This window comes from Erinaceus europaeus, chromosome 15, assembly GCF_950295315.1.
Source record: "Erinaceus europaeus chromosome 15, mEriEur2.1, whole genome shotgun sequence".
NCBI lineage: Eukaryota > Metazoa > Chordata > Mammalia > Eulipotyphla > Erinaceidae > Erinaceus > Erinaceus europaeus.
This window is the reverse complement of record NC_080176.1, coordinates 3,621,339-3,647,031: the sequence shown is the minus strand read 5'-3', so window position 1 is coordinate 3,647,031 and position 25,693 is coordinate 3,621,339. Positions and strand designations below refer to the sequence as shown.

At 51.1% G+C, this 25,693-nt stretch overlaps 1 protein-coding gene across 1 annotated transcript in view; it reads left to right on the top strand.

The window, feature by feature from the left end:
• The window catches only part of SEC14L5 (SEC14 like lipid binding 5), a 49,337-nt gene that overhangs the window by 4,749 nt on the left and 18,895 nt on the right, over positions 1–25,693 (top strand). Inside the window, exons 3-6 of the mRNA XM_007522007.3 lie at positions 20,452–20,601; positions 21,458–21,589; positions 22,831–22,959; positions 23,427–23,622. Coding sequence (XP_007522069.1) covers positions 20,452–20,601; positions 21,458–21,589; positions 22,831–22,959; positions 23,427–23,622 — 607 coding nt within the window. The remainder of the gene's footprint in view (positions 1–20,451; positions 20,602–21,457; positions 21,590–22,830; positions 22,960–23,426; positions 23,623–25,693) is intronic.

Here is a 25,693-nt window from a genome sequence, read left to right as displayed (position 1 = left end):
CTGCACCATGAATCCACCGCTCCTGGAGGCCTTTTTTCCCCCTTTTTGTTGCCCTAGTTGTTGCAGCCTCGTTGCGGTTATTATTGCCATTGTTGACGTTGCTTTGTTGTTGGATAGGACAGAGAGAAATGGAGAGAGGAGGGGAAGACAGAGAGAGAGGGGAGAGAAAGATAGACACCTGCAGACCTGCTTCACCGCCCGTGAAGCGACTCCCCTGCAGGTGGGGAGCCGGGGCTCGAACCGGGATCCTTACGCCGGTCCCTGCGCTTTGCGCCACGTGCACTTAACCCACTGCGCCACTGCCCGACTCCCTCTTTGTATTTTTTTTTTTTTCCTTCAAAGAGACAGCCATGACTGTTGCCTTATCTTCCAAACAGCTCTGGTCTGTCTCCAAACCGCAGCAACATCCTTTGAACAAAGACACTTTGCCGACTGTTTACAAAACACCATTGTCCCCAGAATAGCCGCAGAACTCAACATGACTTGCATGCTGTGTGGGCAGCCGTGAGGGCACAAAGGGGTTTTCTGCTCAGAATGTCCATCTTTGTTTCCTGGGCTGGACACTCACCCTCAGTCTGGGCAAGAGGCTGGGGAAGTTACGGGTGGCTTCTGCCACTGCCCTGCATCTGGGTGACCAGTAGAGCTGGCCCCCTTGGGATTTTCTGTTTGACAGAATTGACCTGAGGCTCAAAGTTCTCCCCTCCCTTGTATCTTCAAAAAGTCCACCGGTGATGACTTAAGTCACTGAGGACCACTTAGCACACAGCACTGATGGTCTTTCTAGACCCAAATGAAATGCTGATTTTTTTTTTTTTGAAAAATTGTTTTTCTGGGTGGGAGTAGATAGCATAATAGTTATGCAAACAGACTCTCATGCTTGAGGCTCCATAGTCCCAGGTTCAATCCCCCGCACCACCATGAACCAGAGCTGAGTAGTGCTCTGGTTGAAAGGAAGAAAGAAAGAGAGATTATTTTTATTTTTTATCTCAAGGTTTTAGCTAACCTAGTGCATGAGCATTAGCTCCTTTGAGGCCCAAGCCTTGGGTAGTCAATCTGCTTCTGAAGATGGGGTCCAGCCCTCTTGACCTTCCTGTCACCTGAGAACACTGTCATGTGACTCTGAACAATGAGCTCCTGGGGGCCAGGCAGTGGTTGCACATAGTACTGAGCTAAAGGACCCAAGCAAGGATCCTGGTTCCCCACCTGTGGGGGGGGGGGGAAGGGGACACTTCACAGGAGGTCTCTCTCTCTCTATCTCTCTCCTCTGTCTCCCCGTCCCCTCTCAGTTTCTCTCCGTCTTATCCAATAAAATGGAAAAAAAATGACCCCCAGGACCAGTGTATTTGGAGTGCCACACTGAGTCCCACTGATAACCCTGGAGGCAAAATAAATAAACAAAAACCAAGGAGCTTCTGTGGTCTCTGTAAATGGAGGGAAAGTGGAGACAGGGGAGGCTGTGTTCTAATCAAGGTGGAACAGGAGTCCCTGGAGGTGAGAGTCGTAAGTGGTGGACCTTATGTGGAGCCCGAAAAGCTGTTGTCTCAGGCTGTGGGCAGTGGCTGTTTGAGTCCTGGGGCCACAGCCTGGTCTGCTCCACACCCCATCACGAGTAGATTCTAGATGATAGGAACTCTTGTTGCACAGGGAAGCCTACCCCTGGGTGGGGGCCTGAGTTTCTCCCTGGAGAGTAGAGGTGATGAAGGGCCTGCTGGGGTGGAACGTGGACCCGCGACGGGGGCCTGGCATCCTGTCAGTGCTTGGGCAGCACTGCCTCAGTTATGGTTACGATGTGCGGTGTTGCAGCTTTGACAGCTGAGAAGACTCACACACCATGTGGCTCATGTGTGAAGAGGCACACGTCAGGGGGGTGGGAGTCAGCTTACACGTCAGTCACACACAACCCAAGACCCTGGTTCAAGCCCAGCACCACAGGGAAACATATTGGACAGCACCCAGGAGTTCCACAGTGGTGGCTCCATGCTGAAGTGCCTCTCCCTCTTCTCTTTCCCTTACCCCCTCTTCCCTTCTCCCCTCTCTCTCCTCTCTCCCTTCTTTCTGAGAAACTGAGTAGACAGTGGGGTGAGGAGGACTGCTCAGTGGTGATATCTATCATATGTGGACTCGGCCCTGGGCTTGTTCCCTGGTACCACGTTAAAAATAAATATTGTTGGGGGGGGTTTGGGCAGTAGCGAGCGGGTTAAGCACAATGTGTGAAGCGCAAGGATTGGCATAAAGATCCCGGTTCAAGCCCCTGGCTCCCCACCTGCAGGGGAGTCGCTTCACAGGCGGTGAAGCAGGTCTGCAGGTGTCTGTCTTTCATTCCTCCTCTCTGTCTTCCCCTCCTCTCTCCATTTCTCTCTGTCCTGTCCAACAACATCAATAATAACTACAACAATAAAACAACAAGGGCAACAAAAGGGGAAAAAAATAGCCTCCAGGAGCAGTGGATTCATGGTGCAGGCACTGGACCCCATCCACCAGATCCCCACCTGCAGGGGAGTCGCTTCACAAGTGGTGAGGCAGGTCTGCAGATGTCTGTCTTTCTCTCCCCATCTCTCCATCTCTATCTCCCCTCCTCTCTCAATTTCTCTCTGTCCTGTCCAACAACAGCAATAACAATAACTATAATAACAACAATAAAGGTAACAAAAATGGGAAAAAATGGCCTCCAGGAGCAGTGGATTCATAGTGCAGGCACCAAGCTGCAGCAATAACTCTGTAGGCAAAAAAAAAAAAAAAAAAGTATTGTGGCACACTTGGTTAAGTGCACACATTACAGTGTGCAAAAAGCCTGGTTCAAATCCCTGGTCTCCACCTGCAGGGGGAAAGCTTTACAAGTAGAGAATCAGGTCTGCAGGTGTCTCTCTGTCTCTCTCTCACTCTTTTCCTTCCTATCCCTCTTCCCTCTCAATTTTTCTTTGTCCTATCAAATTAAATAAATAAAGTTAAGAAAAAATAAATAATATTCTGGGCAGGGCACTGGGAGGTAGACTTGAAAGCATGAGGTCCTGAGTTTATATGCCAGAGTGCTGGTATGGCCACCATGTCTCTCTAGCTTGTGAAACAAAGAAAGAAACAAAAAATTAAATCATAATATAAGTAAACAAACAGGGGCTCAGGGGTTTAGGTCAGTGTTAGAGCACAGGACATGCATGCCTGAAGCTCCAGGTTCAACCCCTAGCTAGAATCTATAACCCACCTTTTAAAAAAATATTTATTTATTCCATTTTGTTGCCCTTGTTCTTTTATTGTTGTGGTTATTATTGTTGTTATTGATGTCGTCGTTGTTGGGTAAGACAGAGAGAACTTGAGAGAGGAGGGAAAGGCAGAGGGGGGAGAGAAAGACAGACACCTGCAGACCTGCTTCACCGCCTGTGAAGTGACTCCCCTGCAGGTGGGGAGCCGGGGGCTCAAACCGGGATCCTTACACCGGTCCTTGTGCTTTGCGCCACATGCGCTCAACCTGCTGCGCTACCACTTGACTTCCCATAACCCACCTTCTAACAGAGCTGAGCAGTGCTCTGGTTCATGTATAAACAAACAAATGGTTTGAGTCAGCGGTTTTAGTAACCCAACCTTGGTTGCAGGCATCCACAGAGCTCAGTAGACATCACCCCCAGGTGGAGCCCTGTACCCCACAGCCATCAACCCCGATTCTCCTCCCACTCTCCTTGCCCCAGATAACTGCTCACTCACTTCCTCTTTCTGTGAGTGTGTATGTTGTGGACATTTCATAGAAATGGGGTTGTGAGTGTGGCCTTTTCAGTCTGACACCTCATTGAGCACGTGTTTCCAGGCTGAGGCTGCATCTGTGTGGCATTCCTCTTTATGTCTCAGTAATATTCCATTGTGTAGAGACCACATTTTGTTTATTCATTCATTGGTTAACAAATATTTAGATTGTTTGCAATGTGGGGCTGTTATGAACATATATGCCCTCTCTCTCTCCCTCTCTCTCTCTCCCCCCCTCTCTCTCTCTTTCTCATATAAACATATTCTTTCCAAAGAAATTTCTGTTGTGAGGAGCAACTAGATATCTCACCACATACACTACCCAGGAGTGAGCCCCGGTACGGTGCATGGGAGTGCTGTGGGCCAGGGATGGAGTCTCTCTCCCAGCCTCTGGGGGGGGGGGGTCTCTTGCCTGTGGTGGGCTAACCTGGCCACACAGTGCCTTCCCAGGTGAGCCTTTGTGCCCTGATGTCCCCTGGGATCTCTGGGGATGCCCCAGGACCCCATTATAACTTGCTCATGTCCACAAAGGCTCTAAATGATGTCCTGTTATTGCGGCACCTGGGGTCAGGACAGCCCCCCCAAAAAACAAACAAACAAACAAACAAACCAACAAACCTCTTCAGGAGACACAAATCACCCCCAAATGCTCAGTGAATGGCAACAGTTTTTGAACTCAGACCTGGTCCCATGGCCTGAGCCCACGACCAGATATCCCTGACTTGGCTTCTAAGGTCTAGTCGCATCACAAGCCACAGGGTGAGCTTTCCTCTTCTCACGCCGCAAGGCCCTCCTGTCCGTGTGTGTGTGTGTGTGTGTGTGTGTGTGTGTGTGTGTGTGTGTGTGTGTGTGTGTGTGTTTGGGGGGTGGGGTGGGGAATGCAGCATAGCCCAGTGGCTTCAGGCCATCTCTGATTCTGCATCCCCATGGCTGGAAGGAGGGGGGTAGGATTTCCTCAGCGTTGGGGTTTTCCACTGGGAAGAGGAGGTGGTGGAAATCAAGGGGCAGCCATCAGCAGTGAGGTACTAAAATATTTAGAGGCTGCCTCTTGTGTGGCCAGCCAGTTAGTGGTGGCCCTTGAAAAAGCCTATTGGCCAGGCCCCTGCCCGCTGGGCAGTTGTTATGGACAGAGTTTGAACACAGAGAGCAGAGCCCTTGTTGAAAGGAGCTTAAACAAGCTCCCTGGAGCCCAGTCACCTGATCCGTTGCTAACAGATTACGGGAGGCAACGTTTTTCACCTGGCTCACTTCCAGGGCCACAGCTGGGCTGTGAGGAGTGAAGTGATTCCTGCCCTGCAAAGAGTTCTCCTGACTCCAGAGCCCTCTGTGGGAACATTAGGCCAGGTCCTCCCAATACTTGCAGAGTTTTCACCAAGAGCTAGCCTGTGCTAGGTGCAGCAGGACTGAGTCCCAGTGCTTTAGGAAGTGTGTGTCCTTTTTAAAAAATGTTTTATTTGGGAGTCAGGCAGTAGCGCAGTGGGTTAAGCACACGTGGCTCCACCATAAGGATCCGGGTTCGAGCCGGCTCCAGGAGTCGCTTCACAGGTGGTGAAGCAGGTCTGCAGGTGTCCCTCTTTCTCTCCCCCCTCGCTGTCCTCCTTTCTTCTCTCCATTTCTTTCTGTCCTATCCAACAACAATGACATCAATAATAATAATTACAACAATAAAACAAGGGCAACAAAAGGGAATAAATAAATATTAAAAATTAAAAAAAAATTATATTTATTTATTTTGTGATTACAGTGAGTTACAAGACTTTAAGATTATGGAGTATAGTTCCACACCAGTTTTTTTAAAATTTAATTTTATTATAACGAGAGAGAGAGAGATACAGGAGAAAGGGACTGGGTGGTGGTGTGCCCAGTTAAACTCACATAGTACTAAGCACAAGGACCCGTACAAGGATCCAGGTTTGAGCCCCCGACTCCCCAACTGCAGGGAGAAAGCTTCACAAGTGGTGAAGCTGGTCTGCAGGTGTCTATCTTTCTCTCTCCATCTCTATTTCCCCTTCCTCTCTCAATTTCTCTCTGTCCTATCCAATAAAATGAAAAGAAGAAGGAGAAGGAGGAGGAGGAGGAGAAAGAGGAGGAGAAGGAGGAGGAGGAGGAGGAGGAGAAGGAGAAGGAGGCCACCAGGTGGATTTGTAGTGCTGCCGCCAAGCCCCAGCAATAACCCTGGAAGAAAAATAAATAAATACATAAATAGATACAGAGGGAGAGAGAAGAAAGACACCAGAGCCCTGCTCAGCTCTAACTGATAGTGGTACTGGGGATTGAACCCAGGACCTCAGAGCCTCAGGCATGAAGGTCTTTTTGCAGAACCACTACACTGCTTCCCCAGGCCAGAAAGTGGGTGTTTCTTTTGACTCTGCTGCCATGCCCTTCCTGCTTGCTCTGTGAGTGTGAACACGAGGGGGGCGGTGTGAGGAGAGCCAGGCAGGTCCATGTACATGATTTGGGGTGGGGGGAGGGCAGGTGGGTGCTCCGAGAAGGGCTGCCAGGCTGGTGTGCAAGGGCCCCTCAAGTTTACAGGCAGAGCTGTGAAGCCCTGAGAGGACAGAACTGCACTCTCCCACAGTGCACTTGGCTCAGTGGTTAGTGCCAGTCAGCTATGGCCAAGGGTCACTTGGCAGGCCCCTGTGGGTGGGAGGGAGGCAGGAAGCACGCCACCCCTCCAGCAACGACATTGGAAGGCTGTGAGCAGGGGGCGGGCCGTGCTCAGATCTAGGGGTTCCAAGGAGCTTCTGGGGGTGGGGGGTGGGACGTGGTGGGAGGGAGGCCTGGGATGCTGGAGGCTGAGAGCTTTCCAGAGACACTGGGGTGTCTGAAATAGCGGTCCCTCCCGTGGGGAGCCTGGCACACCACGACACGCTGCTGCCTCCTCGCCTGTCTGTCCTTGAGCCAGCAGGGCCCCAACTGATCCTGGCAGCTGGGGTGGGGGGCGGAGCGTGTCTCCAGCACCCCATGAGGGTGAACAGGCAGAGAGGACGGGAACAGGAAGGAACAATAACTAAGCCACATTGACTGTGTTCCCCTCCCTACTTCCCCTGCACCCAGCTGGGCTGGTGCTCAGTCATCCAGATGTAGTAGGCACTTCCAGAACCTTCAACTTCCCACCTCTCTGCAATGAACAGCAATGCAGGGCAGGGAGTGGGGCTGGGGGGGTGTTCTGACCCCCTGCAGGGGTAGCCAGAAGCTGGCTCCTATAAGCATGGGGGTGTGTTCTGGGCCACCTCTTCTTTCTGAGGTGACCCGGCTCCACTTTCCCCACCTGCTTTCGCTGTACCTACTTCTCCCTCCCTCCTTCCTTCACTGGGCAAACACTGGCTGGGTGCCTGTAGTGTCCTGGGGGGACCGAGGGAGGGCCTTGGGGACCCTGGGAGCAACAAGGCGTAGAGACAGAGAAGCGTTGACTACCAACAAAACACAGAGATTCCAGGCGATGTCAAACACCAGCTAAGTTTCTGGTAGGGCCCGGTGGCTACCTATAAAGGGACTTCCTCTTCTAATTTATTCTGCTGCTATGGTTTTTGCTCCAGTGTGGTTCATTATTCTTTTTATATATATTTTCTCTTTTGTTGCCCTTTTTTTTATTGTTGTTGTAATTATTGTTGTTGTTGTTATTGATGTCGTCGTTACATAGGACAGAGAGAAATGGAGAGAGGAGGGGAAGACAGAGAGGGGGAGAGAAAGACAGACACCTGCAGACCTGCTTCACTGCTTGTGAAGTGACTCTCCTGCAGGTGGGGAGCCGGGGGCTCAAACCGGGATCCTTATGCTGGTCCTTGCGCTTTGCACCAAGTGCGCTTAACCCGCTGCGCCACCGCGCGACTCCCCATTATTCTTTTAAGATGGGGGTAAGAGACAAGGAGGAAGAGACAAAGAATGGAGGAAAGACACCACAGCACTGCTCCACTGCTCATGACGCTTGCCCCCTGCACGGTTTCCCCAGCTCATTCACACAGTCAAGTGTGTGCTCACCTGTGTGAGCGGTCTCCTGCCACCCTTTCACTTTGATTTATTAGGGGACCAGGCGGTGGCTCACCTGGTAGAGTGCACCCATTACCTTATGCAAGAACCAGGTTCAAGTCCCTGGCTCCCACCTTCAGGAGGGAAACTTCACGAGTGGCAGAACAAAGCTGCAGGTGTCTCTCTGCCTCTCTCTGTGTGTGTGTGTCTGTTTCTCTCTGTCTCTTTTAATTTTTTATTATTATCTTTATTTATTTATTGGGTAGAGACAGCCAGAAATTGAGAGGAAGGGGAAGACGAGAGGAATAGAGACAGAGAGACACCTGCAGCCCTGCTCCACCACTCATGAAGCTTCCCTCTGCAGGTGGGGACCAGGGGCTTCAACCTGGGTCCTTGCACTTAGTATTATGTTCACTCAACCAGGTGTGCCACCGCCTGCCCCCCTTTCATCTGTTTCTATTTAAAAAAAAGAAAGAAAGAAAGAAAAGGGGAAAAATGACTGTCAGGAATCATGGTACTATTTTGTGCCAGTCCCTGTTCAGGGCGCCATTTGCCGGTCTAGCTTCGTGGGCGGGAGACAGACGACCAGGGACTCATGGCTGAGCTGGGAAGCAGTATCTCGTTTATTAATCAGATTCATCGCCTTTTATGCATCTCTTCACCGGAAGTGACAAGGGAAAGGAAATGACTAGGAGAGGGGGCGGAGCAAAAAAAAGAGCTTGAACAGAACATAGAAAGCTTCCATCTAACCAGTGGGGACTGAACCAACACCCTGCAGGCAGGGCTGGACCCAGGTAAAACAGTGATGATGTAAATAGACCACAGCCTCAAGCACTGTAACAGAAGGGGTCTTAGAAGCAGAATTTAGAAGCATACCAACAGTTTTGCAGGCACTGAGCCCCAGTGATAACCCTGGTGGCAAAAAAACAATAAAATAAAACAAGATCTTATTTACTTATTTAGGGGAAAAGAGAATTAGAGCGTCACTCTGGCACAGGTGGTGCTGGGAATTGAACTAAAGGCCTCATGCCTGAGAGTCCAACACTTTATCCATTGTGCCACTTCTTAGGTAGCCCTCTCTTTATTATTATTGTTATTATTATTATTTTTTACCACAAGTGCTATTACTGGAGATCTATGTCTATATGACACTACCATTCTTTGTTGTTGTTTTTTTTTAACAGAGGGTGAGAGGGAGAGAAAATGGGGGTGGATGAGACAGGGAAAACAAGAGATCCTTGCAGCACTGTCTGTGAAACCTGCCTCCTTCATGGGGGGACTAGGGGCTTGAGTCCGTGATAATGTGAGTGCTGTACCAAGTGGCCACCAGCTGGCCCCCTGCTTTCATTGTTTTTTAAAATATTTATTTATTCCCTTTTGTTGCCCTTGTTTTATTATTGTTGTAGTTATTGTTGTTGTTATTGATGTCGTTGTTGTTGGATAGGACAGAGAGAAATGGAGAAAGGAGGGAAGACAGAGAGGAGGAGAGAAAGACAGACACCTGCAGACCTGCTTCACCGCCTGTGGAGCGACTCCCCTGCAGGTGGGGAGCCGGGGGCTCGAACCGGGATCCTATGCGGGCCCTTGAGCTTCGCACCAGGTGCGCTTCACCTGCTGTGCTACCGCCCCACCCCCACTTCAGGCCTCCCTTTTTACTGTCGGAGAGAACAGAGCGTTGCTTTGCTGTCTGTGACGCTCTCTGTCTTCTTTTTTCTGGTTCTTAGGAGGTGCTGAAAATCAAGTTCGGGGCTTCGCGCATGCAAAGCACATGTTCTTCCGCTCAACTGCCTTTCTGGCCTGGTGCCATTCCTTTTGATGGCTGAGTAGTATTCCTTTTGATGGCTGAGTAGTATTCCATGTTTAGTTTACTCCCGTCAAAGAATACTTGGGTTAGTCCTTCCTTTTGGTGATTGCTAAGACTACTCCTAACAGCATTTGTTTACACACATCCCAGGTCCTGTTGCTTTGCTCTGGTCCATTTAAAAAATTCCAAGATATGCTGCTGTTGCCAATACACAGTGTCTCCTTGGGCTGATTTTTTTTTCATCCTGGGCTTTGTTGGTGCTTCATGCCTGCACTATTCCACTGCTCCTAGAATGCTCTCATTATTATTTAATTTTTTAAATTAAAATTTATCTATTATTTTATTTTATTTATTATTCACTGGGTAGAGATAGAGAGAAATCAAGGGGGAAGAGGTAGATAGAGAGAGAGAGAGAGACAACACTGCTTCACCACTCGAAAAGCTTTTCTTCTGCAGGTGGGGACAAGGGTCTTGAACCTGGGTCCTTGTCTATTGTAACATATGTGCTCTACTAGGTGCACCACCATCCAGCCCCCTATTTTTTTTCCCATGAAAAGGCAGGAGGGGGTGGCTCCTCCTTACCATGGTGCTCCCATATGGTGGCCAGGCACTTGAGACTCTCTTTGAACATGGTATGCACTCTGGTGAGGGAAACATCTCCCTGCCTCTTCTTTTAAAATAAATAATAATAATTAAAAATGTTGTTGGGAGTCGGGCGGTAGCGCAGCGGGTTAAGTGCACGTGGCACAAAGCTCAAGGACCAGCGTCAGGATCCCGGTTCGAGCCCCCGGCTCCCCACCTGCAGGGGAGTCGCTTCACAGGCGGTGAAGCAGGTCTGCAGGTGTCTGTCTTTCTCGCCCCCTCTCTGTCTTCCCCTCCTCTCTCCATTTCTCTCTGTCCTATCCAACAACGATGACATCAATAACAACAATAATTCAGACAATAAAAAAACAAGGGCAACAAAAGGGAATAAAAAAATCTGTAAAAAATGTTATCAGAGAGCCATCCAGCGGTGGCTGTTGTTGGTGCTGTTTCTCCCTCTGTCTCTGGGACCTCTCGTATGCAAATCCTGTGCACAGCTGCTGTGTTATCTCCCCAGCCCGTGTCCTTTGGTCTTTATAGAAACCTTTATACGATAGGTCATTATCTGCACCTCATCATCCTATTCTATCTTTCTCCTTTCCTGGAGAATGAACCTGGGGTCTCCAGCATGTATGACATTGCTGAGCTGTCTTCTTGACCTATCTTTCTCTGCTTTGAGAGAGATGGGGGGGGGCACTGGGAAGAGGCCAGGTGGTGGTACACCTGGCTACTAAGCACACACATCACAGTGTGTAAGGACCCAGGTTCAAGCCCCTGCTCCCCACTTGCAGGGGAAAAGCTTCACGAGTGGTGAAACAGGGCTGCAGATGTCCCACTGTCTCTCTCCCTCCTTATCTCCCCCTTCCTCTCTCAATTTCTCTCTATCTCTATCCAATAATAAACAAACAAATAAATGTTAGAGGGGGAGTAGAAAAGGAAGAAGAGGCAGAGAGATGGAGAGACACCAAATCCCCCTTCCAGCCCCCCATGGAGTTCTGCTACCTTGTCCTTGGTGCTTCTATGTGCCACGGGGCTGTGTGGGGGCATCAAATCCAGGCCTCGTGCAGGGCAGGCACCCACTGTACTGCCAAGGTACCCCCCCAGCTCCCATCACCTCTGTTTTCTTGGGGAGACTGAGCCCCAGAGGGCTAAGTCAAGGTTGCCCAGTCAACAGAGAGGCAGTGCCCAACCCCACGTGTCCTCTGTCCTTCTCCCCAACCTTGTCCTTTTGTGGGCCAGCAGCCCCTGACCCTCATCTCTGTCTCTGTGCCCCCCACACTGGCTCAGGCCAGGATGCCCTCATCACCAAGGCTTTCTGGTCCACCTGGTTCTTTAACTTGGCCCTCTGGACCGTGGTGCCTGGGTTCTGGCTGGGCCCACTCCCCTCTCCTCCTGGCAGGACCCCACACTGCTGGAGTCTGATGGCTCAGTCAGCAAACTCTGACTGCCTCGGGGGTCACTCAGCAGTGTGTGTGTGTGTGTGTGTGTGTTTGTGGGGGGGTTTCCACGTGATGGCAGGTTAGTTACTCAGCCCTGAAAGGAGCAAAGGGCTGACAGATGCTGCACTGGAGGGAAGAACAGCCATCCCACAAGGCCACACACTGCAGGAGTGTGAACTCTCTATAATGGGGGGGATTTGTCCACAGTCCCCTGGGGCTGGAGGGGCTGGTGAGGATGTGGACGGGTTTCCCTTTGGGGAAATGAAGTGCTGAGGAGTCAGGCAGGTGATGGCCACACAGCTTGCGTATTCTAAGGAGAGACTTTATGCTGTGTGGACTAAAGATCTAAAGAGGAAGGTTGGGGTTGGGGGTAGGGAACCAATAGCCCTCTGTCCTGGTGTCTCCCAGGACTGCAGGAGGAAGGAGGGCTCCTCTGTGTGACCAGAGAGGGGCTCCTTGGGTGACGGTCACACAGCCATGGCCCGTGCGTGCCCCAAGGTCCAGCCCACAGAGGGATCGGTGGGCGTTTTTGGAGATTTTTTTCCTGCACCCACGGTCACGGTTGTGGGGGTGGGGGGAGAAGCAATCTCGGGTTCCAGCTTCCTTGAATTTGCATGAGGAAGGGCAGGCAGGAAGGAGGGAGGGGGAAGGGAGCAGCTGTCAGACGATTAGCAGAAATAGCTTTTCTGTACTTTATTGAATCCCGTTCTTTTTTAGCATTTAAATTGATTGAACAAACGCTTCCGCTGAGGGAACCACGTGCCAGGCACAGTTCTGAGCACTTTGCAGAAAGGCCCCCCCCCCCCCCCCAAGCCCCAAGGTAGCTGCTTTCCCTCCTCCCCTTACAGAGGAAGGAGGGAGGGAGCTGAGAGCCTGAGGGCTCAGGTAATAGAGGCAAGGCTTCAATTACCACAGTCACCATGCAGCTGTCTACTGGGCGTCCACTGTGCCAGGCCTTCTGCTAAGCCCTGTGCTGGGGCTGCTGGGGGTGAGCAAACCCCATTGCTGAGGGGGCTGAAAGTTATCACTTCAGCAGCTGAGGTGCAGGATGGAAGGGACAGTCATAACTTCCAGCTCCCAGACCCTGACTCTTCAGATTCCTCCCCTCTCCTCCCCTCTCCTCCCCTCCCCTTCCCTCCTCCCCTCCCCTCCCCTTCCCTCCTCTCCTCCCCTCTCTTCCTTTCCTTCTTTCTTTCTTTTTTTTCCTCCAGGGTTGTTGCTGGGACTTAGTGCCTACACTACAAATTCACTGCTCCTGGAGGCTATTTTTTCCATTTTATTGGACAGGACAGAGAAATTGAGAGAGGAGGGGAGTGGTCCAGGAGGTGGTGCAGTGTATAAGGCATTGGACACTCAACATGAAGTCCAGAGTTCAATCCCCAGCAGCACATGTACCAGAGTGATGTCTGGTTCTTTCTCTCTTTTGTTTATTAATAAATAAATTAAATATTAAAGAGAGAGAGAAGAGGGGGAGACAAAGAAGAAGAGAGAAAGACACCTGCAGACCTGCTTCCCTGCTTGTGAAGTATCCCCCCTGCAGGTAGGGGGTGGGGGCTCGAACCCGGATCCTTGTGATTCATACTGTGTGTGTTTAATTGGGTGTACCACCACCTGGTCCCCGTCCCATAGTAGGCCTTAACTCTTCAATTCCAGGAGGGCCAGGCTAGCAGGGTTAGAGTCCCAGAGGCTTCCCTTCTGTTCCCACATTGGGCTTTAGTGAGCCGACACCCTGTAGTGAAATTCATCTCAATTACTCAGTGTCAGGTCAGAGTCCTGCCTAAGGGTCAGATTGGACAGTCTGTGCTTTGGGGGCTGGCTTCCCCAGGCAAGGGAGCTAGGAAACCCTGGCCCCACACCTACACTTGCCAGGTGTGGAGTTTCACGGTTCCTTTGCTCTCTGCTGGCCTCAGAGGCAGGTCTGCACAGGCAGGCCGGGGCTCTGGCCACCTCCCTCCCGGGTGCCAGGCTTGTGAGTGTCTCTGTTTGGCCAGCGGTCAGCAGAGCTATAACCAGATGCCTCCATTAGCCCATGCTCCCCCCCCAGGGAGGTGTCGGTCATGTGTGGGCTTTGTAGGGAGCCGCTCAAACTTCCTGGGTAGGACAGGTGGGCCAGCACATGTCTTTGGAGACATAGCGAGTCACCTGAGTCAGGCCCTGCACAGGGAAGGGCCTGGGAGCAACAGGGGCACCTATTCCTGGGTGTGAGGCCTTTCTTACCCACCGATACCTGTGACAGCCAGTACTTGGAACGCGGGGCTGCTCAGGGTGGGGTCTGGGCCAGGTGACCTGCACCCCAGCTCCCCACCCCCAGCCCTCTGTTCCTGGTTGTACCACATGGGCAAGTCACTTTCCTGCCTTCCCGAACCTCGTCTTGCTCCTCTGTCAAATGGTGTGAGTCAGGGCATTCTGGAGACCAAGCCAGGAGCTTTGCTATTCTGCACAAACTGGTGTCATCAGTCAGTGACCAGATCCCCCCACCCCCCAGCCCCAGGGACTCTTCATAGAATAGGGCTCCTGACTTGGCAGAAATGGCTCTGAGTGACCTCCTAATTTCAGGACCCTGCCTCCCAGAGTTTCCTGGTCCCCCAATGTCAGGGGCTGGCAGTCTGGAGGGGGCTGGTAGCCAGTATGTATCTGAAGGAGGGATGCCCTCCCCAACCACAGGTCTGCTGCTGACCAGCCCCTCCCTCCTGCACCCCAACCCCGTTACCTGGGGCTCCAGATGGGGCTCCTCTAACAATCGTTATCACAGGAAGTCGGCCTGGTGAAGCCTGCTCCCCGACTTGACTGCATGCACTGAGAGCCCATGGCCCTCCGTTCCCCTCCCCAGGCTGCTTTCTGCACACAAGGTGGTGTGCAAACAGTGGTGACTGGAAGGTGCCAGGAGCTCTGTCCACGAAATAGTTAGCAAGTCAGAGAGGCAGCAGGGAGGTGGCTCAGCAGGTAGAGTGCAGGGCTTGCATGCAGGAGGTCCCAGGTTCAATCCCCAGTGCTGCATACACTAGATTGGTGCTCTGGTCTCTCTCTCTCTCTCATTAAATAAATAAGTCCCTCCCCTCTTTTTTAAATGGGGCACCAGGGAATGAATTGAGGGCCTCATACATGCATGATATGCAGAGTGGCTTCCACGGCCCAATTGCTTCGTCTGTATATTTAGAGACATGTGGAGGGAGGGGCGGTGGGTGGTGGTGCACCCAGCTAAGTGCACATAGGACTAACCGTAAGGACCCGCGTAAGGATCCGGGTTCAAGCTCCCATCTCCCTACCTGCAGGGCGGATGTGACACAAGTAGAGAAGCAGGTCTGCAGGCGTCTCTCTGTCTCCCCCTCCTCTCTCAATTACTCTGTCCTATCCAACAAAATGGAAAAGAAAAGTGGCTGCCAGGAGCAGTGGATTCATAGTGCCAACACTGAGCCCCAGTGATAACCCTGGAGGTGAAACAAAGGGGGTGGTGGTGGTGGTAGGGATGGAGAGAAAGAGAGAGAGAAAGAGAGACACCATAGCAGTGCTCCACCATCTTTGAAGCAGCCCCTTGCTGTTCATGGTGCCTTCATCTGGTGCCAGGGATTGAACTCAGGGCTTCACACTCTCTCCCAGCTCTAACAAATACATCTTTTTAAAGTAAGACAGACAGACAGACAGACAAACAAACAAACAAACAAAGCCAGCCGAGGAGAGGCAGCCTCTCAGCGGAGAAGGTGGGGAGCGTGTCCCAGGAAGAAGGACCAGCACAGACACGTGTCTAAACCCATGAGGAGACACAGTGAGAGGTCCTAGGTTCATTGCCTGGTGCCACATATGTGTTTTAAAAAATCACATTTGCAACGACCCTGTTTTCAAATACAGTCACATTCTGAGGCTTTTTGGAGGTCAGGGTTTTCTCTTTTTAGGAGGTTGTGTTCTAGAAGCAGCAAGCCTGGCATCTGGGCCTGCCTGGAGCGGGAGCTTGCCTTGAGCTGGGAAGGGGGGAGGATGAGGAGCAGAGGAAATGCGGCTGATCAAAAGCTCTGGCAGGAGTTGAAGGGCTGGGGGTGGAGAAAGGCAAAGTCAGGGCCACACAGACCCTGGCTGCTGGGTGAGAGATGCCAGAGGGAGTGGGCACCTGGCCAAGCCCAGATTCAAATCCAAGGTTGCCGGGTTTTTTTTTTTTTTTTTTTTTTTTGCACTGTGTGTCCTAGGGTGAGTTACTTGGCTTCTCTGGGCTCAGATTTCCTGATTCAGAGCGTGACGTGGAAGAACTCATACAAGAGCAGAGTCTAGGCTTCCCGAGGGTCCGCTGCTCTGGAAGCATCCTGACTACTGTCCTGTCTCATGGATGAGGAGATGGAGGCTCAGAGAGGGCCAGACACTGACTCAAGGTCACCCGGAAACAAGTGGCAGAGACTCAAACTGGGCCTGACCAATTCTCTCCTTCTTCTTTCCATTAATTATTTAGTTTAAAGCTCTATTTATGTCATGAGGGAGAGAGAGAACCAGAATATCACTCTGGCACATTCAGTGCGGAGGGTCAAACTTGGAACCTTACATATGCAAGTCCTGTGCTCTAGCACTGAGTCACCCCCAGCCACCCCCTCCATCTGTCAGGCAGTAGAGAGCAGGCCTTGCACATAGGAGGTTGAGGGTTCAATCCTTGCCCCCCTTCCCAATGCCTGTATCCCTTTGCCCATTATGGAAATGGAGCTGGAATCTGGAGCTTCGGCATTTCATGAAACAGTTTTATTTGGGGGAGACAATCTGGAGGTGTACCCACTTTCCAGATGGCAAAACAGGCTGAGAGGAAGGAAGGACTTGCTCTCGGGTGAGAAGAGGTGAGGCCTGGTCAGAATTAGGCAGAATGCCCCTCTCCCATGCCATCCCTGCACCCTGAGGCTCCCTCATCTGAGCTGTGCTGCTCCCTTCTGGGTGAAGAATTACCTTCCTCACACCTGGTTAAGAGCATATAGTACTAAATGCAAGGACCTGGGTTCGAGCCCCCAGTTCCCCACTTGTGGGGGTGTTGATTCACAAGTGGTGAAGCAGGTCTGCAGGTGTCTCTCTTTCTCCCTCTCTATCTCCCCCTCCTGTCTCAATTTCTCTCTGTCCTGTCCAATAAAATGGAAAAAATGGCCACCAGGAGCAGTGGATTCATAGTGCAGGCACTGAGCCCCAGTGATAATCCTGGAGCCAAAATAATAATAATAATAATAATAATAATAATAATAATAATAGTTGCCTTCCTCAGAAAGGGGGCTCAGGGGGCCTCCCTTAGAGCCCAGACTCAGGGCCCCATGGTGAAATCTCTCCCTACACAGGGCTCCTTAGTCTGACACTGAGCTCGAGCAAAGACTCAGCTACACACACATACCGGGTGTGGGCATCTCTGCCCATCCTGGCAGAGGTTGGGCTGGCCTTGGAGGTCTGGATTGACCTCCAAGGGCAACCCACCCGAGGCCTGCTTCTGTTTCTTCCTCACCCTACTCCCCTTCACCCATCTGAGCTGGGTGGGTGCTGTCTCCCCGCCTCCCCATGGGGGAGGGGATGTGGGGAGGAGGTGTGTGTCCTCAGAAGCCCCGTACTATTTTTGGAGCTTGCTTTGATCCCGAGCCGGGACACGTGGGCTGTGACAGGCGCTCAGAGCAGACCTGCTTGAACACTGTCAGCTACAAATGCCACCAGCGCCTGCAGGCCCTGACCCCCCCCCCCCCCCGCACTTCCGGAACCTTCTACTCTCCCTGCCTTTTCTCACCCAAATGCCCCGGTGCTAGCCCCCAACACAGTACTGGCTCTCAGTGGCAGGGTACCCCTGATCTTAGGGGGGCAGCCTCCGTGCGGCATGCGTTTTTGTGTGTTCCCTTGTCAGGGTGACCAGTTCCTTCCCTTTTGTCCTCTTTTGCTGTTTTTGATCACGAATGGTGTTGGCTTTTATTCTTATTTATTTATTTTTTGCCAGAGCATTGATCAGCTCTGGTTTATAGTGGTGTGGGGCATTGAACCTGGGACATTGGAGCCTCAGGGATGAGAGTCTCTTTGCTGAACCATTATGCTACCTAACCTCACTAGTGTTGGATTTTATTGACAATGTTCCCCTAAAAAAAAAAAAAAGCCTCCTTTAAAATACACTGGGAAAGTCTGCAAAGGAGCAATGCCTGAAGCAGCTCTGCCTGAGAAGCTTCTCTCTGCAGGTGAGGACCAGGGGCTTGTACCCCCTGGATTCTTAAACTTGTGTGCTCTCCTGGGTGCACCATCTGTGGTTCCCAAGCTGGCTTTTCCAGACAGGAAGGGAGAGACTGCACAAGGCCTCCCCAGTGCTGTTGTGCCCCATGTGGTGAGCTGTGGACTTAAATCTGGACAGTGCACATGGAAAACCCCATGCCCTGCCTAATAGGTGAGCTAGCCACTCCTTTTGTGTTTAAAGTTTTTATTGTATTTTTTTTTTACCAAAGCACTAATCGGCTCTGGCTTATAGTGGTGAAGGGGAGGGACTTCAGAGCCTCAAACATGAGAATCCCTTTGCATAACCATTATGCTATTTACCCCTGCTCTGTTATATATATATATACATTTTTTCCCTTTTTGCCTCCAGGGTTATTGCTGGGGCTCAGTGCCTACACTAGGAATCCACTGGTCCTGGAAGCCATTTTTTCCCCATTTTGTTGCCTTTGTTGTTAATTGTTGCCATTGATGTTGTTGTTGCATAAGACAGAGAGAAATTGAGAGAGGAGGGGGAGACAGGGAGAGAAAGACAGACACCTGCAGACCTGCTTCACCACTTATGAAGCGCTCCCCCTTCAGGTGGAGAGCTGGGGGTTCAAACCAGGATCCTTATGCTCTGTGGTCCTTGTGCTCTGTGCCACGTGCACTTAACCCGTTGCACTACCGCCTGCCCCCCGCCCCCTCTCTGTTTTTAAAGTTCTTATTGATGAATGGGGGGGGGACATATATAGAGAGAACCAGTGCATCACTCTGGCATATGCAATGCCATGCATTGAACCCAGGACCTCATGATTGTAGGCCCAGAACTTTCTCCATTGCACCACTGGGCAAGTTGAGTTCCCTGCACCACCACATGCCAGAGCTGTATTCTGGTCTCTCTCATAAAGTCAAATAAACAAATATTTAAAAATATACAAAAAAGTGGAAAAGAAGGAACAGAGGGCAACAGAAAATACAAGTAAAAAATCACTGAGAAAACCACCACAGAAACTGACGCACACAAAATAACAGAAACACACGGGAAAAGAATCAACAACCTTCAAACAGAAACCAGGCCTGCGGGGTGGGTGGGTGGGTGGGAGGGGGAGGTCATTTCACAAGCGGTGAAGCAGGTCTGCAGGTGTCTATCTTTCTCTCTCTCTCCCTCTCAACCTCTCCCTCCTCTTTCAATTTCTCTCTGTCTTGTTCAATAAAATGGAAAAAAAAGTGCCACCAGGAGCAGTGTATTTGTAGTGCCGGCACTGAGCTCCAGTGATAACTCTGGAGGCAAATAAATAAGTAAATAAAAATAAAAAAGAATGAATGTAAGTAAACCATGTACATCAGTAATCACCGTAAGTGTGAATGGCCTAAACCCACCCATCAAAAGACTCAGAGCAACTAAGTGGATTCAAGAACACAACCCACCTACTATATGTCTCCAGGAAACACACATTCAAAGAAAAGATAAACAGAAGCTTAATGTGAGAAGATGGAGCAAGATGTTCCAAGCCAATAATGCAGAGAAAAGGACATGAACAGCAGTTCTGTTCTCAGATAAAATACACTTGTAGGTAAAGAAAGTAAATGGGGGGTCAGGCGGTGGCACACATGGTTAAGCACACACATTACTGTGTGCAAGGATCTGGGTTCAAGACACCTGTAGAGGGGAGACTTCACTAGCGGTGAAGCAGGTCTGCAGGTGTCTGTCCTTCTCTTTCTTTTTTTAAATCTCCCCTCCCCCTCTCAATTTCTCTCTGTCCTTTCAAAAAGAAAATAGAAAGAAAAGAGAGAGAGAGAGAGAAAAAAAAAAAGGAAAAAATAGCCCCTAGGAGCAGTGGATTTGTAGTGTTGGCACTGAGTCCCAGCAATGAACCTGGGGACAATAAGAAAAAAAAAGGGGGGGTGATGGTGGCACACGTGATTGAGCACACATGTTACAGTGCACAAGGACCAAGGTTCAAGCCCCTGGTTCCCACCTTCAGGGGGAAAACTTCATAAGTGGTCAAGTGGGTTTGCAGGTCTCTCTGTCTCTCTCCCTATCTTCCCCTTCTCTCTCGATTTCTGGCTGTCTCTATCCAATAAATAAAGGTAATAAAAAAGTATATTTAAGAAAAAGTAAATAGAGAGGGACATTACATAATGGTCAAAGTTATCCAACAAGAACCATTATATATATATATATATATATATATATATATATATATATATATATGTGTGTGTGTGTGTGTGTGTGTGTGTGTGTGTGTGTGTGTGTGTGTGTGTGCTCTATCATTGGGGCGGTAGCGCAGCGAGTTAAGCACACGTGGCATAAAGCACAAGGACCAGCATAAGGATCCTGGTTCCAGTCCCTGGCTCCCCACCTGCAGGGGAGTCGCTTCACAGGCGGTTGAAGCAGGTCTGCAGGTGTCTATCTTTCTCTACCCCTCTCTGCCTTCCCCTCCCCTCTCCATTTCTCTCTGTCTTATCCAACAACAACAACAACAATAGCATCTACGACAATAAAACAACAAGGGCAACAAAAGGGAATAAATAAATATTATTAAAAAAGAAATATATATGCTCCAAATTTAAGTGGACCCAGATATATAAAACAAGTGTTCTCTGAACTTAAGGGAGAAATTGACAGAAACAAAAATGTGGGAAGCTGTCCTTGCTGGGCGCAGCAGTGGGGATGTCTGTCAGCAGCCGTGCAGCCCGCCCTGGGGGAGCTCAGCCCTGGCCGATACTCACCACGCCCCTGCCTGCACGCAGGCCTACGAGAGGCGGTTCCCCACCTGCCCGCAGATCCCGGTCTTTCTGGGCAGCGAGGTACTGCACGAATCCCGCAGCGCGGACGGAGCTGTGCACGTGGTGGAGCGGAGCTGCCGGCTGCGTGTGGAGGCCCCGCGGCTGCTGCGCAAGGTGGGTGCAGGCATAGGGGGGGGCAGGTGCACCCCTGGGTGAGGCCTGTGTGTGCTGGTGGCTGGAAGGGGACTCTGTCTGTGGGTGCGGGTCCAGGAGCAGAGGGAGGGGAGCAGGGGCAGGGACTGGGGTTCCAAGGGTCTGAGAGGGAGGTGGGGTTAGGGATCTGGGATGGGGCACGTGGGGTGTCCAGATCTGGGGTGTGTGTGCATGGGAGGTGCAGGGCAGGACCCGAGGGTCCCGGGACTGATGGTGGAGCACTTACAGCCCCTTGTGGGCCTGGGTGTCTGGGTGGGGCACCTAGGGTCTGTGGTCTGGCTCTGGAATGTGTATATTGAGGGGTGTGTGTGCAGAACCTGGGAGTTGGGAGGGGGGCTGATTGTAGACGCCAAACCCAACTCCTGTGGTCTGTGGTTTAAGGGTTGGGTTTCTGGATGGTGACTGGTGGTGGTGGTGTGGATGTGGGGGTGAATATGGGAGGTGGTGTCTGGGGCCTGAGGGGAGCAGGACTCTAGGCCATTCGTGTGTGTATATATGGGGTGGAATTTGGGGTTCTGGTGGGGTGAGAAGGGATGCAGGAGCTGGGTACCTGGGAGCCTGTGTATATGAGGGGTGGAGTCTGGGCTTCTGGTGGGCTGGTGATGGGGTGGGGCACCGGGGTTCCTGGGGTCTGGGGATGGTGTATGTGTTGTGTCTGTGTAGGGGGTGGGGTCTGGGGGTCGGCTGTGGTGTGGGGGCTCAGGGCCCTGTGTTCCAGGGATCTGGGCCTGGCCTGTGCGGCGGTGCAGAGGGAGGTCTTGGGGGCCCCCTAGCCCCACTGGGTCCTGCAGCTCCCACCCACGGTTGGTTTCCTCAGATTGCTGGTGTGGAGCACGTGGTGTTTGTGCAGAGAAACGTGCTGAACTGGAGGGAGCGGACGCTGCTAATCGAAGCCCACAATGAGACCTTCGCCAGCCGCGTGGTGGTCAAGGAGAACTGCAGCTACTCGGTGAGCCGCTCTGGGTAGACCGGTCAGTCCCGCTCTGGGTGCCGGGGCCTGAGCTCCCCCAAGCCTGACCTTGGGGGCTGGCGTCTGCAGTTCAGATAAACAGCTCTAGTCCTCAGCTGTTATGGGGACATCAAACTCCAACTAGTTGCTAATCTGTGTTTCGTTTGTATAGAATGATATAGATAAATACAAAACATATATGCATCTATGTATAGTCATGATAATACTATATATATATTTGCACTGGGGCTTTGAAAATAGAGCATCATGCCTACTTAATTCCACTGATAATCATGGAATTGGCCCCCTTTTTCAATCACAGGTAGAGGGGAACAGAGAGAGAGAGAGTGAGAGAGAGATGCACTATCCTACAACTTGTGAACCTTCCCCTTATGTATGGTGCTCCCATGGTGGTACCAGGGGCTTGAACCCAGGTCCCAGTGCACACTAACATGTGGGCTCTACCTGTGAGCTATCTTTCATGGTTTCATACACATATGATTCTTGGGGGTCAGAAACACAGATATCAACCCTCTTCTGGCCCCTAGTGAGAAGGCCCTTTATTCTTTAACACTTAATTTTGTTAGATAACTATTAAAAAAATTAAGATTAGGGGCTGGGCAGTGGCACATCTGATCGAACACACATGTTATCATGTGCAAGGACCTGAGTTCAAGTCCCCAGTCTGCATCTGCAGGGGGAAAGCTTCACGAGCAGTGAAGCAGCGCTGCAAGTGTCTTTCTTCTTCTCTCCCTCTGTGTCTCCCTTTCCCCCTTTCAATTTCTCTCAGTTCTAGCAAAAAAGGAAAAAATGGCCATTGGTAGCTGTGGATTTGTTGTGCAGACAGGGAGCCCCAGTGGTAATCCGGATGGCAATAAATAAATAAATAAAACTATAGTGTTTAGAATTTTTGGCATGAGAGCTTTCCAGAGTCTCATGGTGGCATCAGACTTAGGATCTCATGCTTGAGAGTCCAGTGCTCTAGCCACTGTGCCTGGGCCGCTTGATCTGCATTTTTTCACGAGAGAGACCAGAGGGGCCGCTTTGTTTTTGGTGTCATAGGTGATTCAGGGCTCACGTGGGCCGCCCTGTGCAAGGCCTGTACTCTCCCATCCACTCTGCCAACACTTGAGACTTTGCTATGTTCTCCGCTCTGGCCAGCCTAGGGGACCAGCAGAGCCTGGGGAGGGGGTGGCACTTCGGCCCCTCCTGAGTCCATGCCCTACTCTCCTGGCCTTCAGGTCCACCCTGAGAATGAAGACTGGACATGCTTTGAGCAGTCCGCCTCGCTCGATGTCCGGTCCTTCTTTGGCTTTGAAAATGCCCTGGAGAAGATAGCCATGAAGCAGTACACAGCCAACATCAAGAGGGTGAGGGGCTTGGGGGTACCGGAGCAGGGGGGAAAGGGGGCATGTGGGTCTGAGCACCTGACAAACAAGGGACATGGGGGAGGGACCTTAGATATTCTCAGGATGGACATGGCAGCTGGGGGCATAGGAGTCACTGCCCCCCTGCTCCTGAGCCTGTGGCCTGAGCGGTGAAGTCTGGACTCAGATGGGACAGTCTGCGGCTCTACCCCTGGGGACAGTTGTTGCCAACCAGTCCAGCAAACCCCTGAGTGTGACAGGACAATGTTTTACCCAGTGTGGGGTGGGCATGGAATCTGTTTGGGAGGCTGTTTGTCTAGGAAACCCCACTGGACATAGAACCCACAGCGCCTCTCTGTTTACATTCTTTGAGTGTCCTGGGCTGGGTGTTGGGGCTGGAGCTGGGGGACCCCCAGGCTGCTCACCCCAGCCGAACACCCTGTGATCCCACACTGCTCCCTGCTTTCCAGGGGAAGGAAGTGATCGAGCATTACCTGAGCGAACTCCTCTCCCAGGGCATCTCGCACATGCCCCGCTGGACGCCCAGCCCGGCCTGCAAGGAGGGTGCCCGTTCCCTGACTGAGCCCGGGGCCCACGGTGCCCCGGATGCTATGGGGCACAGCAGCAACCCCGGCCCTGTGCCAGAGGCCATCCTCGGCCCCGATGGTAGGTCCAGGCCACAGCAGCCACTGGTGAGATGGGGCTGGGTCCTCCCTTTCCTTACTTTCTCCTTCCAGCCCCAGAGTCAGAATGAAGTTATTTCTAGACCAGGCACTGACCTGATCAGACACCTCCAGGCTCCCCCTTTCTCTGCTCATGCTGCTATTTTATTTTATTTTATTTTATTTTATTTCTATTTTTATTATTTTTTTCACCAGAGCCCGGCTCATCTCTGGCTTATGGTGGTGCCGGGGATTGAGCCTAGGACCTTCGGAGCCTCAGGCATGAAAGTCTTTTGAAGAACGCTTATGCTGTGTTCCCAGCCCTATTTTAAACGAGTTGCTATTTTAAATGAGGGGAGTAATGCCTGATCATGGCCGCAAAAGCACTCAAACTACTTGGAACGTGTTAAGTAGCGAACAGTTTCCTTCTCTGCAGTGGTGACAGGAGCTGTGTCCACATTTCCTGAGGCCAGAGAGACACATCCCTGTACAAGATATGCACACACACACACATGCACAGACACACACAGACCACACACACACACAGAGACCACACACATACACACACACACCCCGCATAGGGACACACGTGCATGCAATGCAGACACACACACAGACACACACACACGCACACACACACGCACATGCACATACACACACAGACCACACACACATGCACACACACACACAGACCACACACACACACAGACCACATACATACACACAGAGACCACACACACACATGCACACACACAGACCACACACACATGCACATACACACATACACATACAGACCACACACACATGCACACACAGAGACCACACACATGCACATGCATACACACATACACACATATACATACAGACCACACACATGCACAGAGACCACACAGACATGCACATACACATACACAGACATGCACATACACGCATACATATACAGACCACACACACACACACACACACACACACACACACACACACACACACACACACACATTCATGGAGGATGTACAGAACCTGCCTAGAGCAGATGCTGTTTGCTTTTTCTCGTTAATGTTGCTTGAAGTTGTCTTCATTTTTTTTTTTTTTTTTTTTGTAACCAAAAGCACTGCTCAGCTCCAGGTTAAGGTGATGCTTGGGGTTGAACTTGGGGCCTCTGGAGCCTCAGGCATGCAAGTCTGTTGTGCTACTGTTGGTACCAGCTCCTTGAAGCCTTTGTGTTTTATAGCACTTTGAGATATTTTATAATGTAGTTAACTATGACTTTTTTTTTTCCAGGGCTATCATTGGGGCTCGGTGCCAACACTACAAACCTGCAGCTCTTGGTGGCCATCTTTTCCATTTCATTGAATAGGACAGAGAGAAATTGAGAGAGGAGGGGGGACAGAGAGGGGAGAGAAAGACAGACACCTGCAGACTTGCTTCACCACTTGTGAAGAGACCTACCTGCAGGTGGGGAGCCGGGGGCTCGAACTGGGGTCCTTGTATGGGACCTTGCACTTAGTGCTATGTGTGCTTAACCTGCTGCACCACTGCATGGCCCCTTAACATTTTTTTCTCAATTAAAAAAAATTAATAGGCTGGGAGGTCTTTTCCCAAAAGAGTGCATTCTTACCATGTGCTAAGCTCTGGGTTCAAGCCCTGAAACCACATGGGAACATCGTGGCACCAGGGGAAGCCCATGGATAGTGAAGCAGTGCAGGTGTCTCTCTCACTTTCTCTCCCTCTGTCTCCATCTATCTGAAGTGTAAAGAAGGGAAAAGTCAGCTTAGGGCAGTGGAATCCTGAGTGCGCAAGGTTCTGACCCTGCCATAATTTTTTTCCACTTATATTTATTTTATTTGATAGGACAGAAAGAAATTGAGAGAGGATGGGGAGAGAGACAGAGAGACATCTGTAGCCCAGCTCCACTGCCTGTGAAGCTTCCCCACTGCAAGTGGGGAAATCTGGGTCCTTGCGCGCTTAGCCGGGTGCACCCTACCCCCTGTCGTTATGCTTTTGTATTCATTTAAAACATTTTTTAAATTTTCCCTTTTGTTGCCCTTGTTTTTTTTTAAACTGTTGTTGTAGTT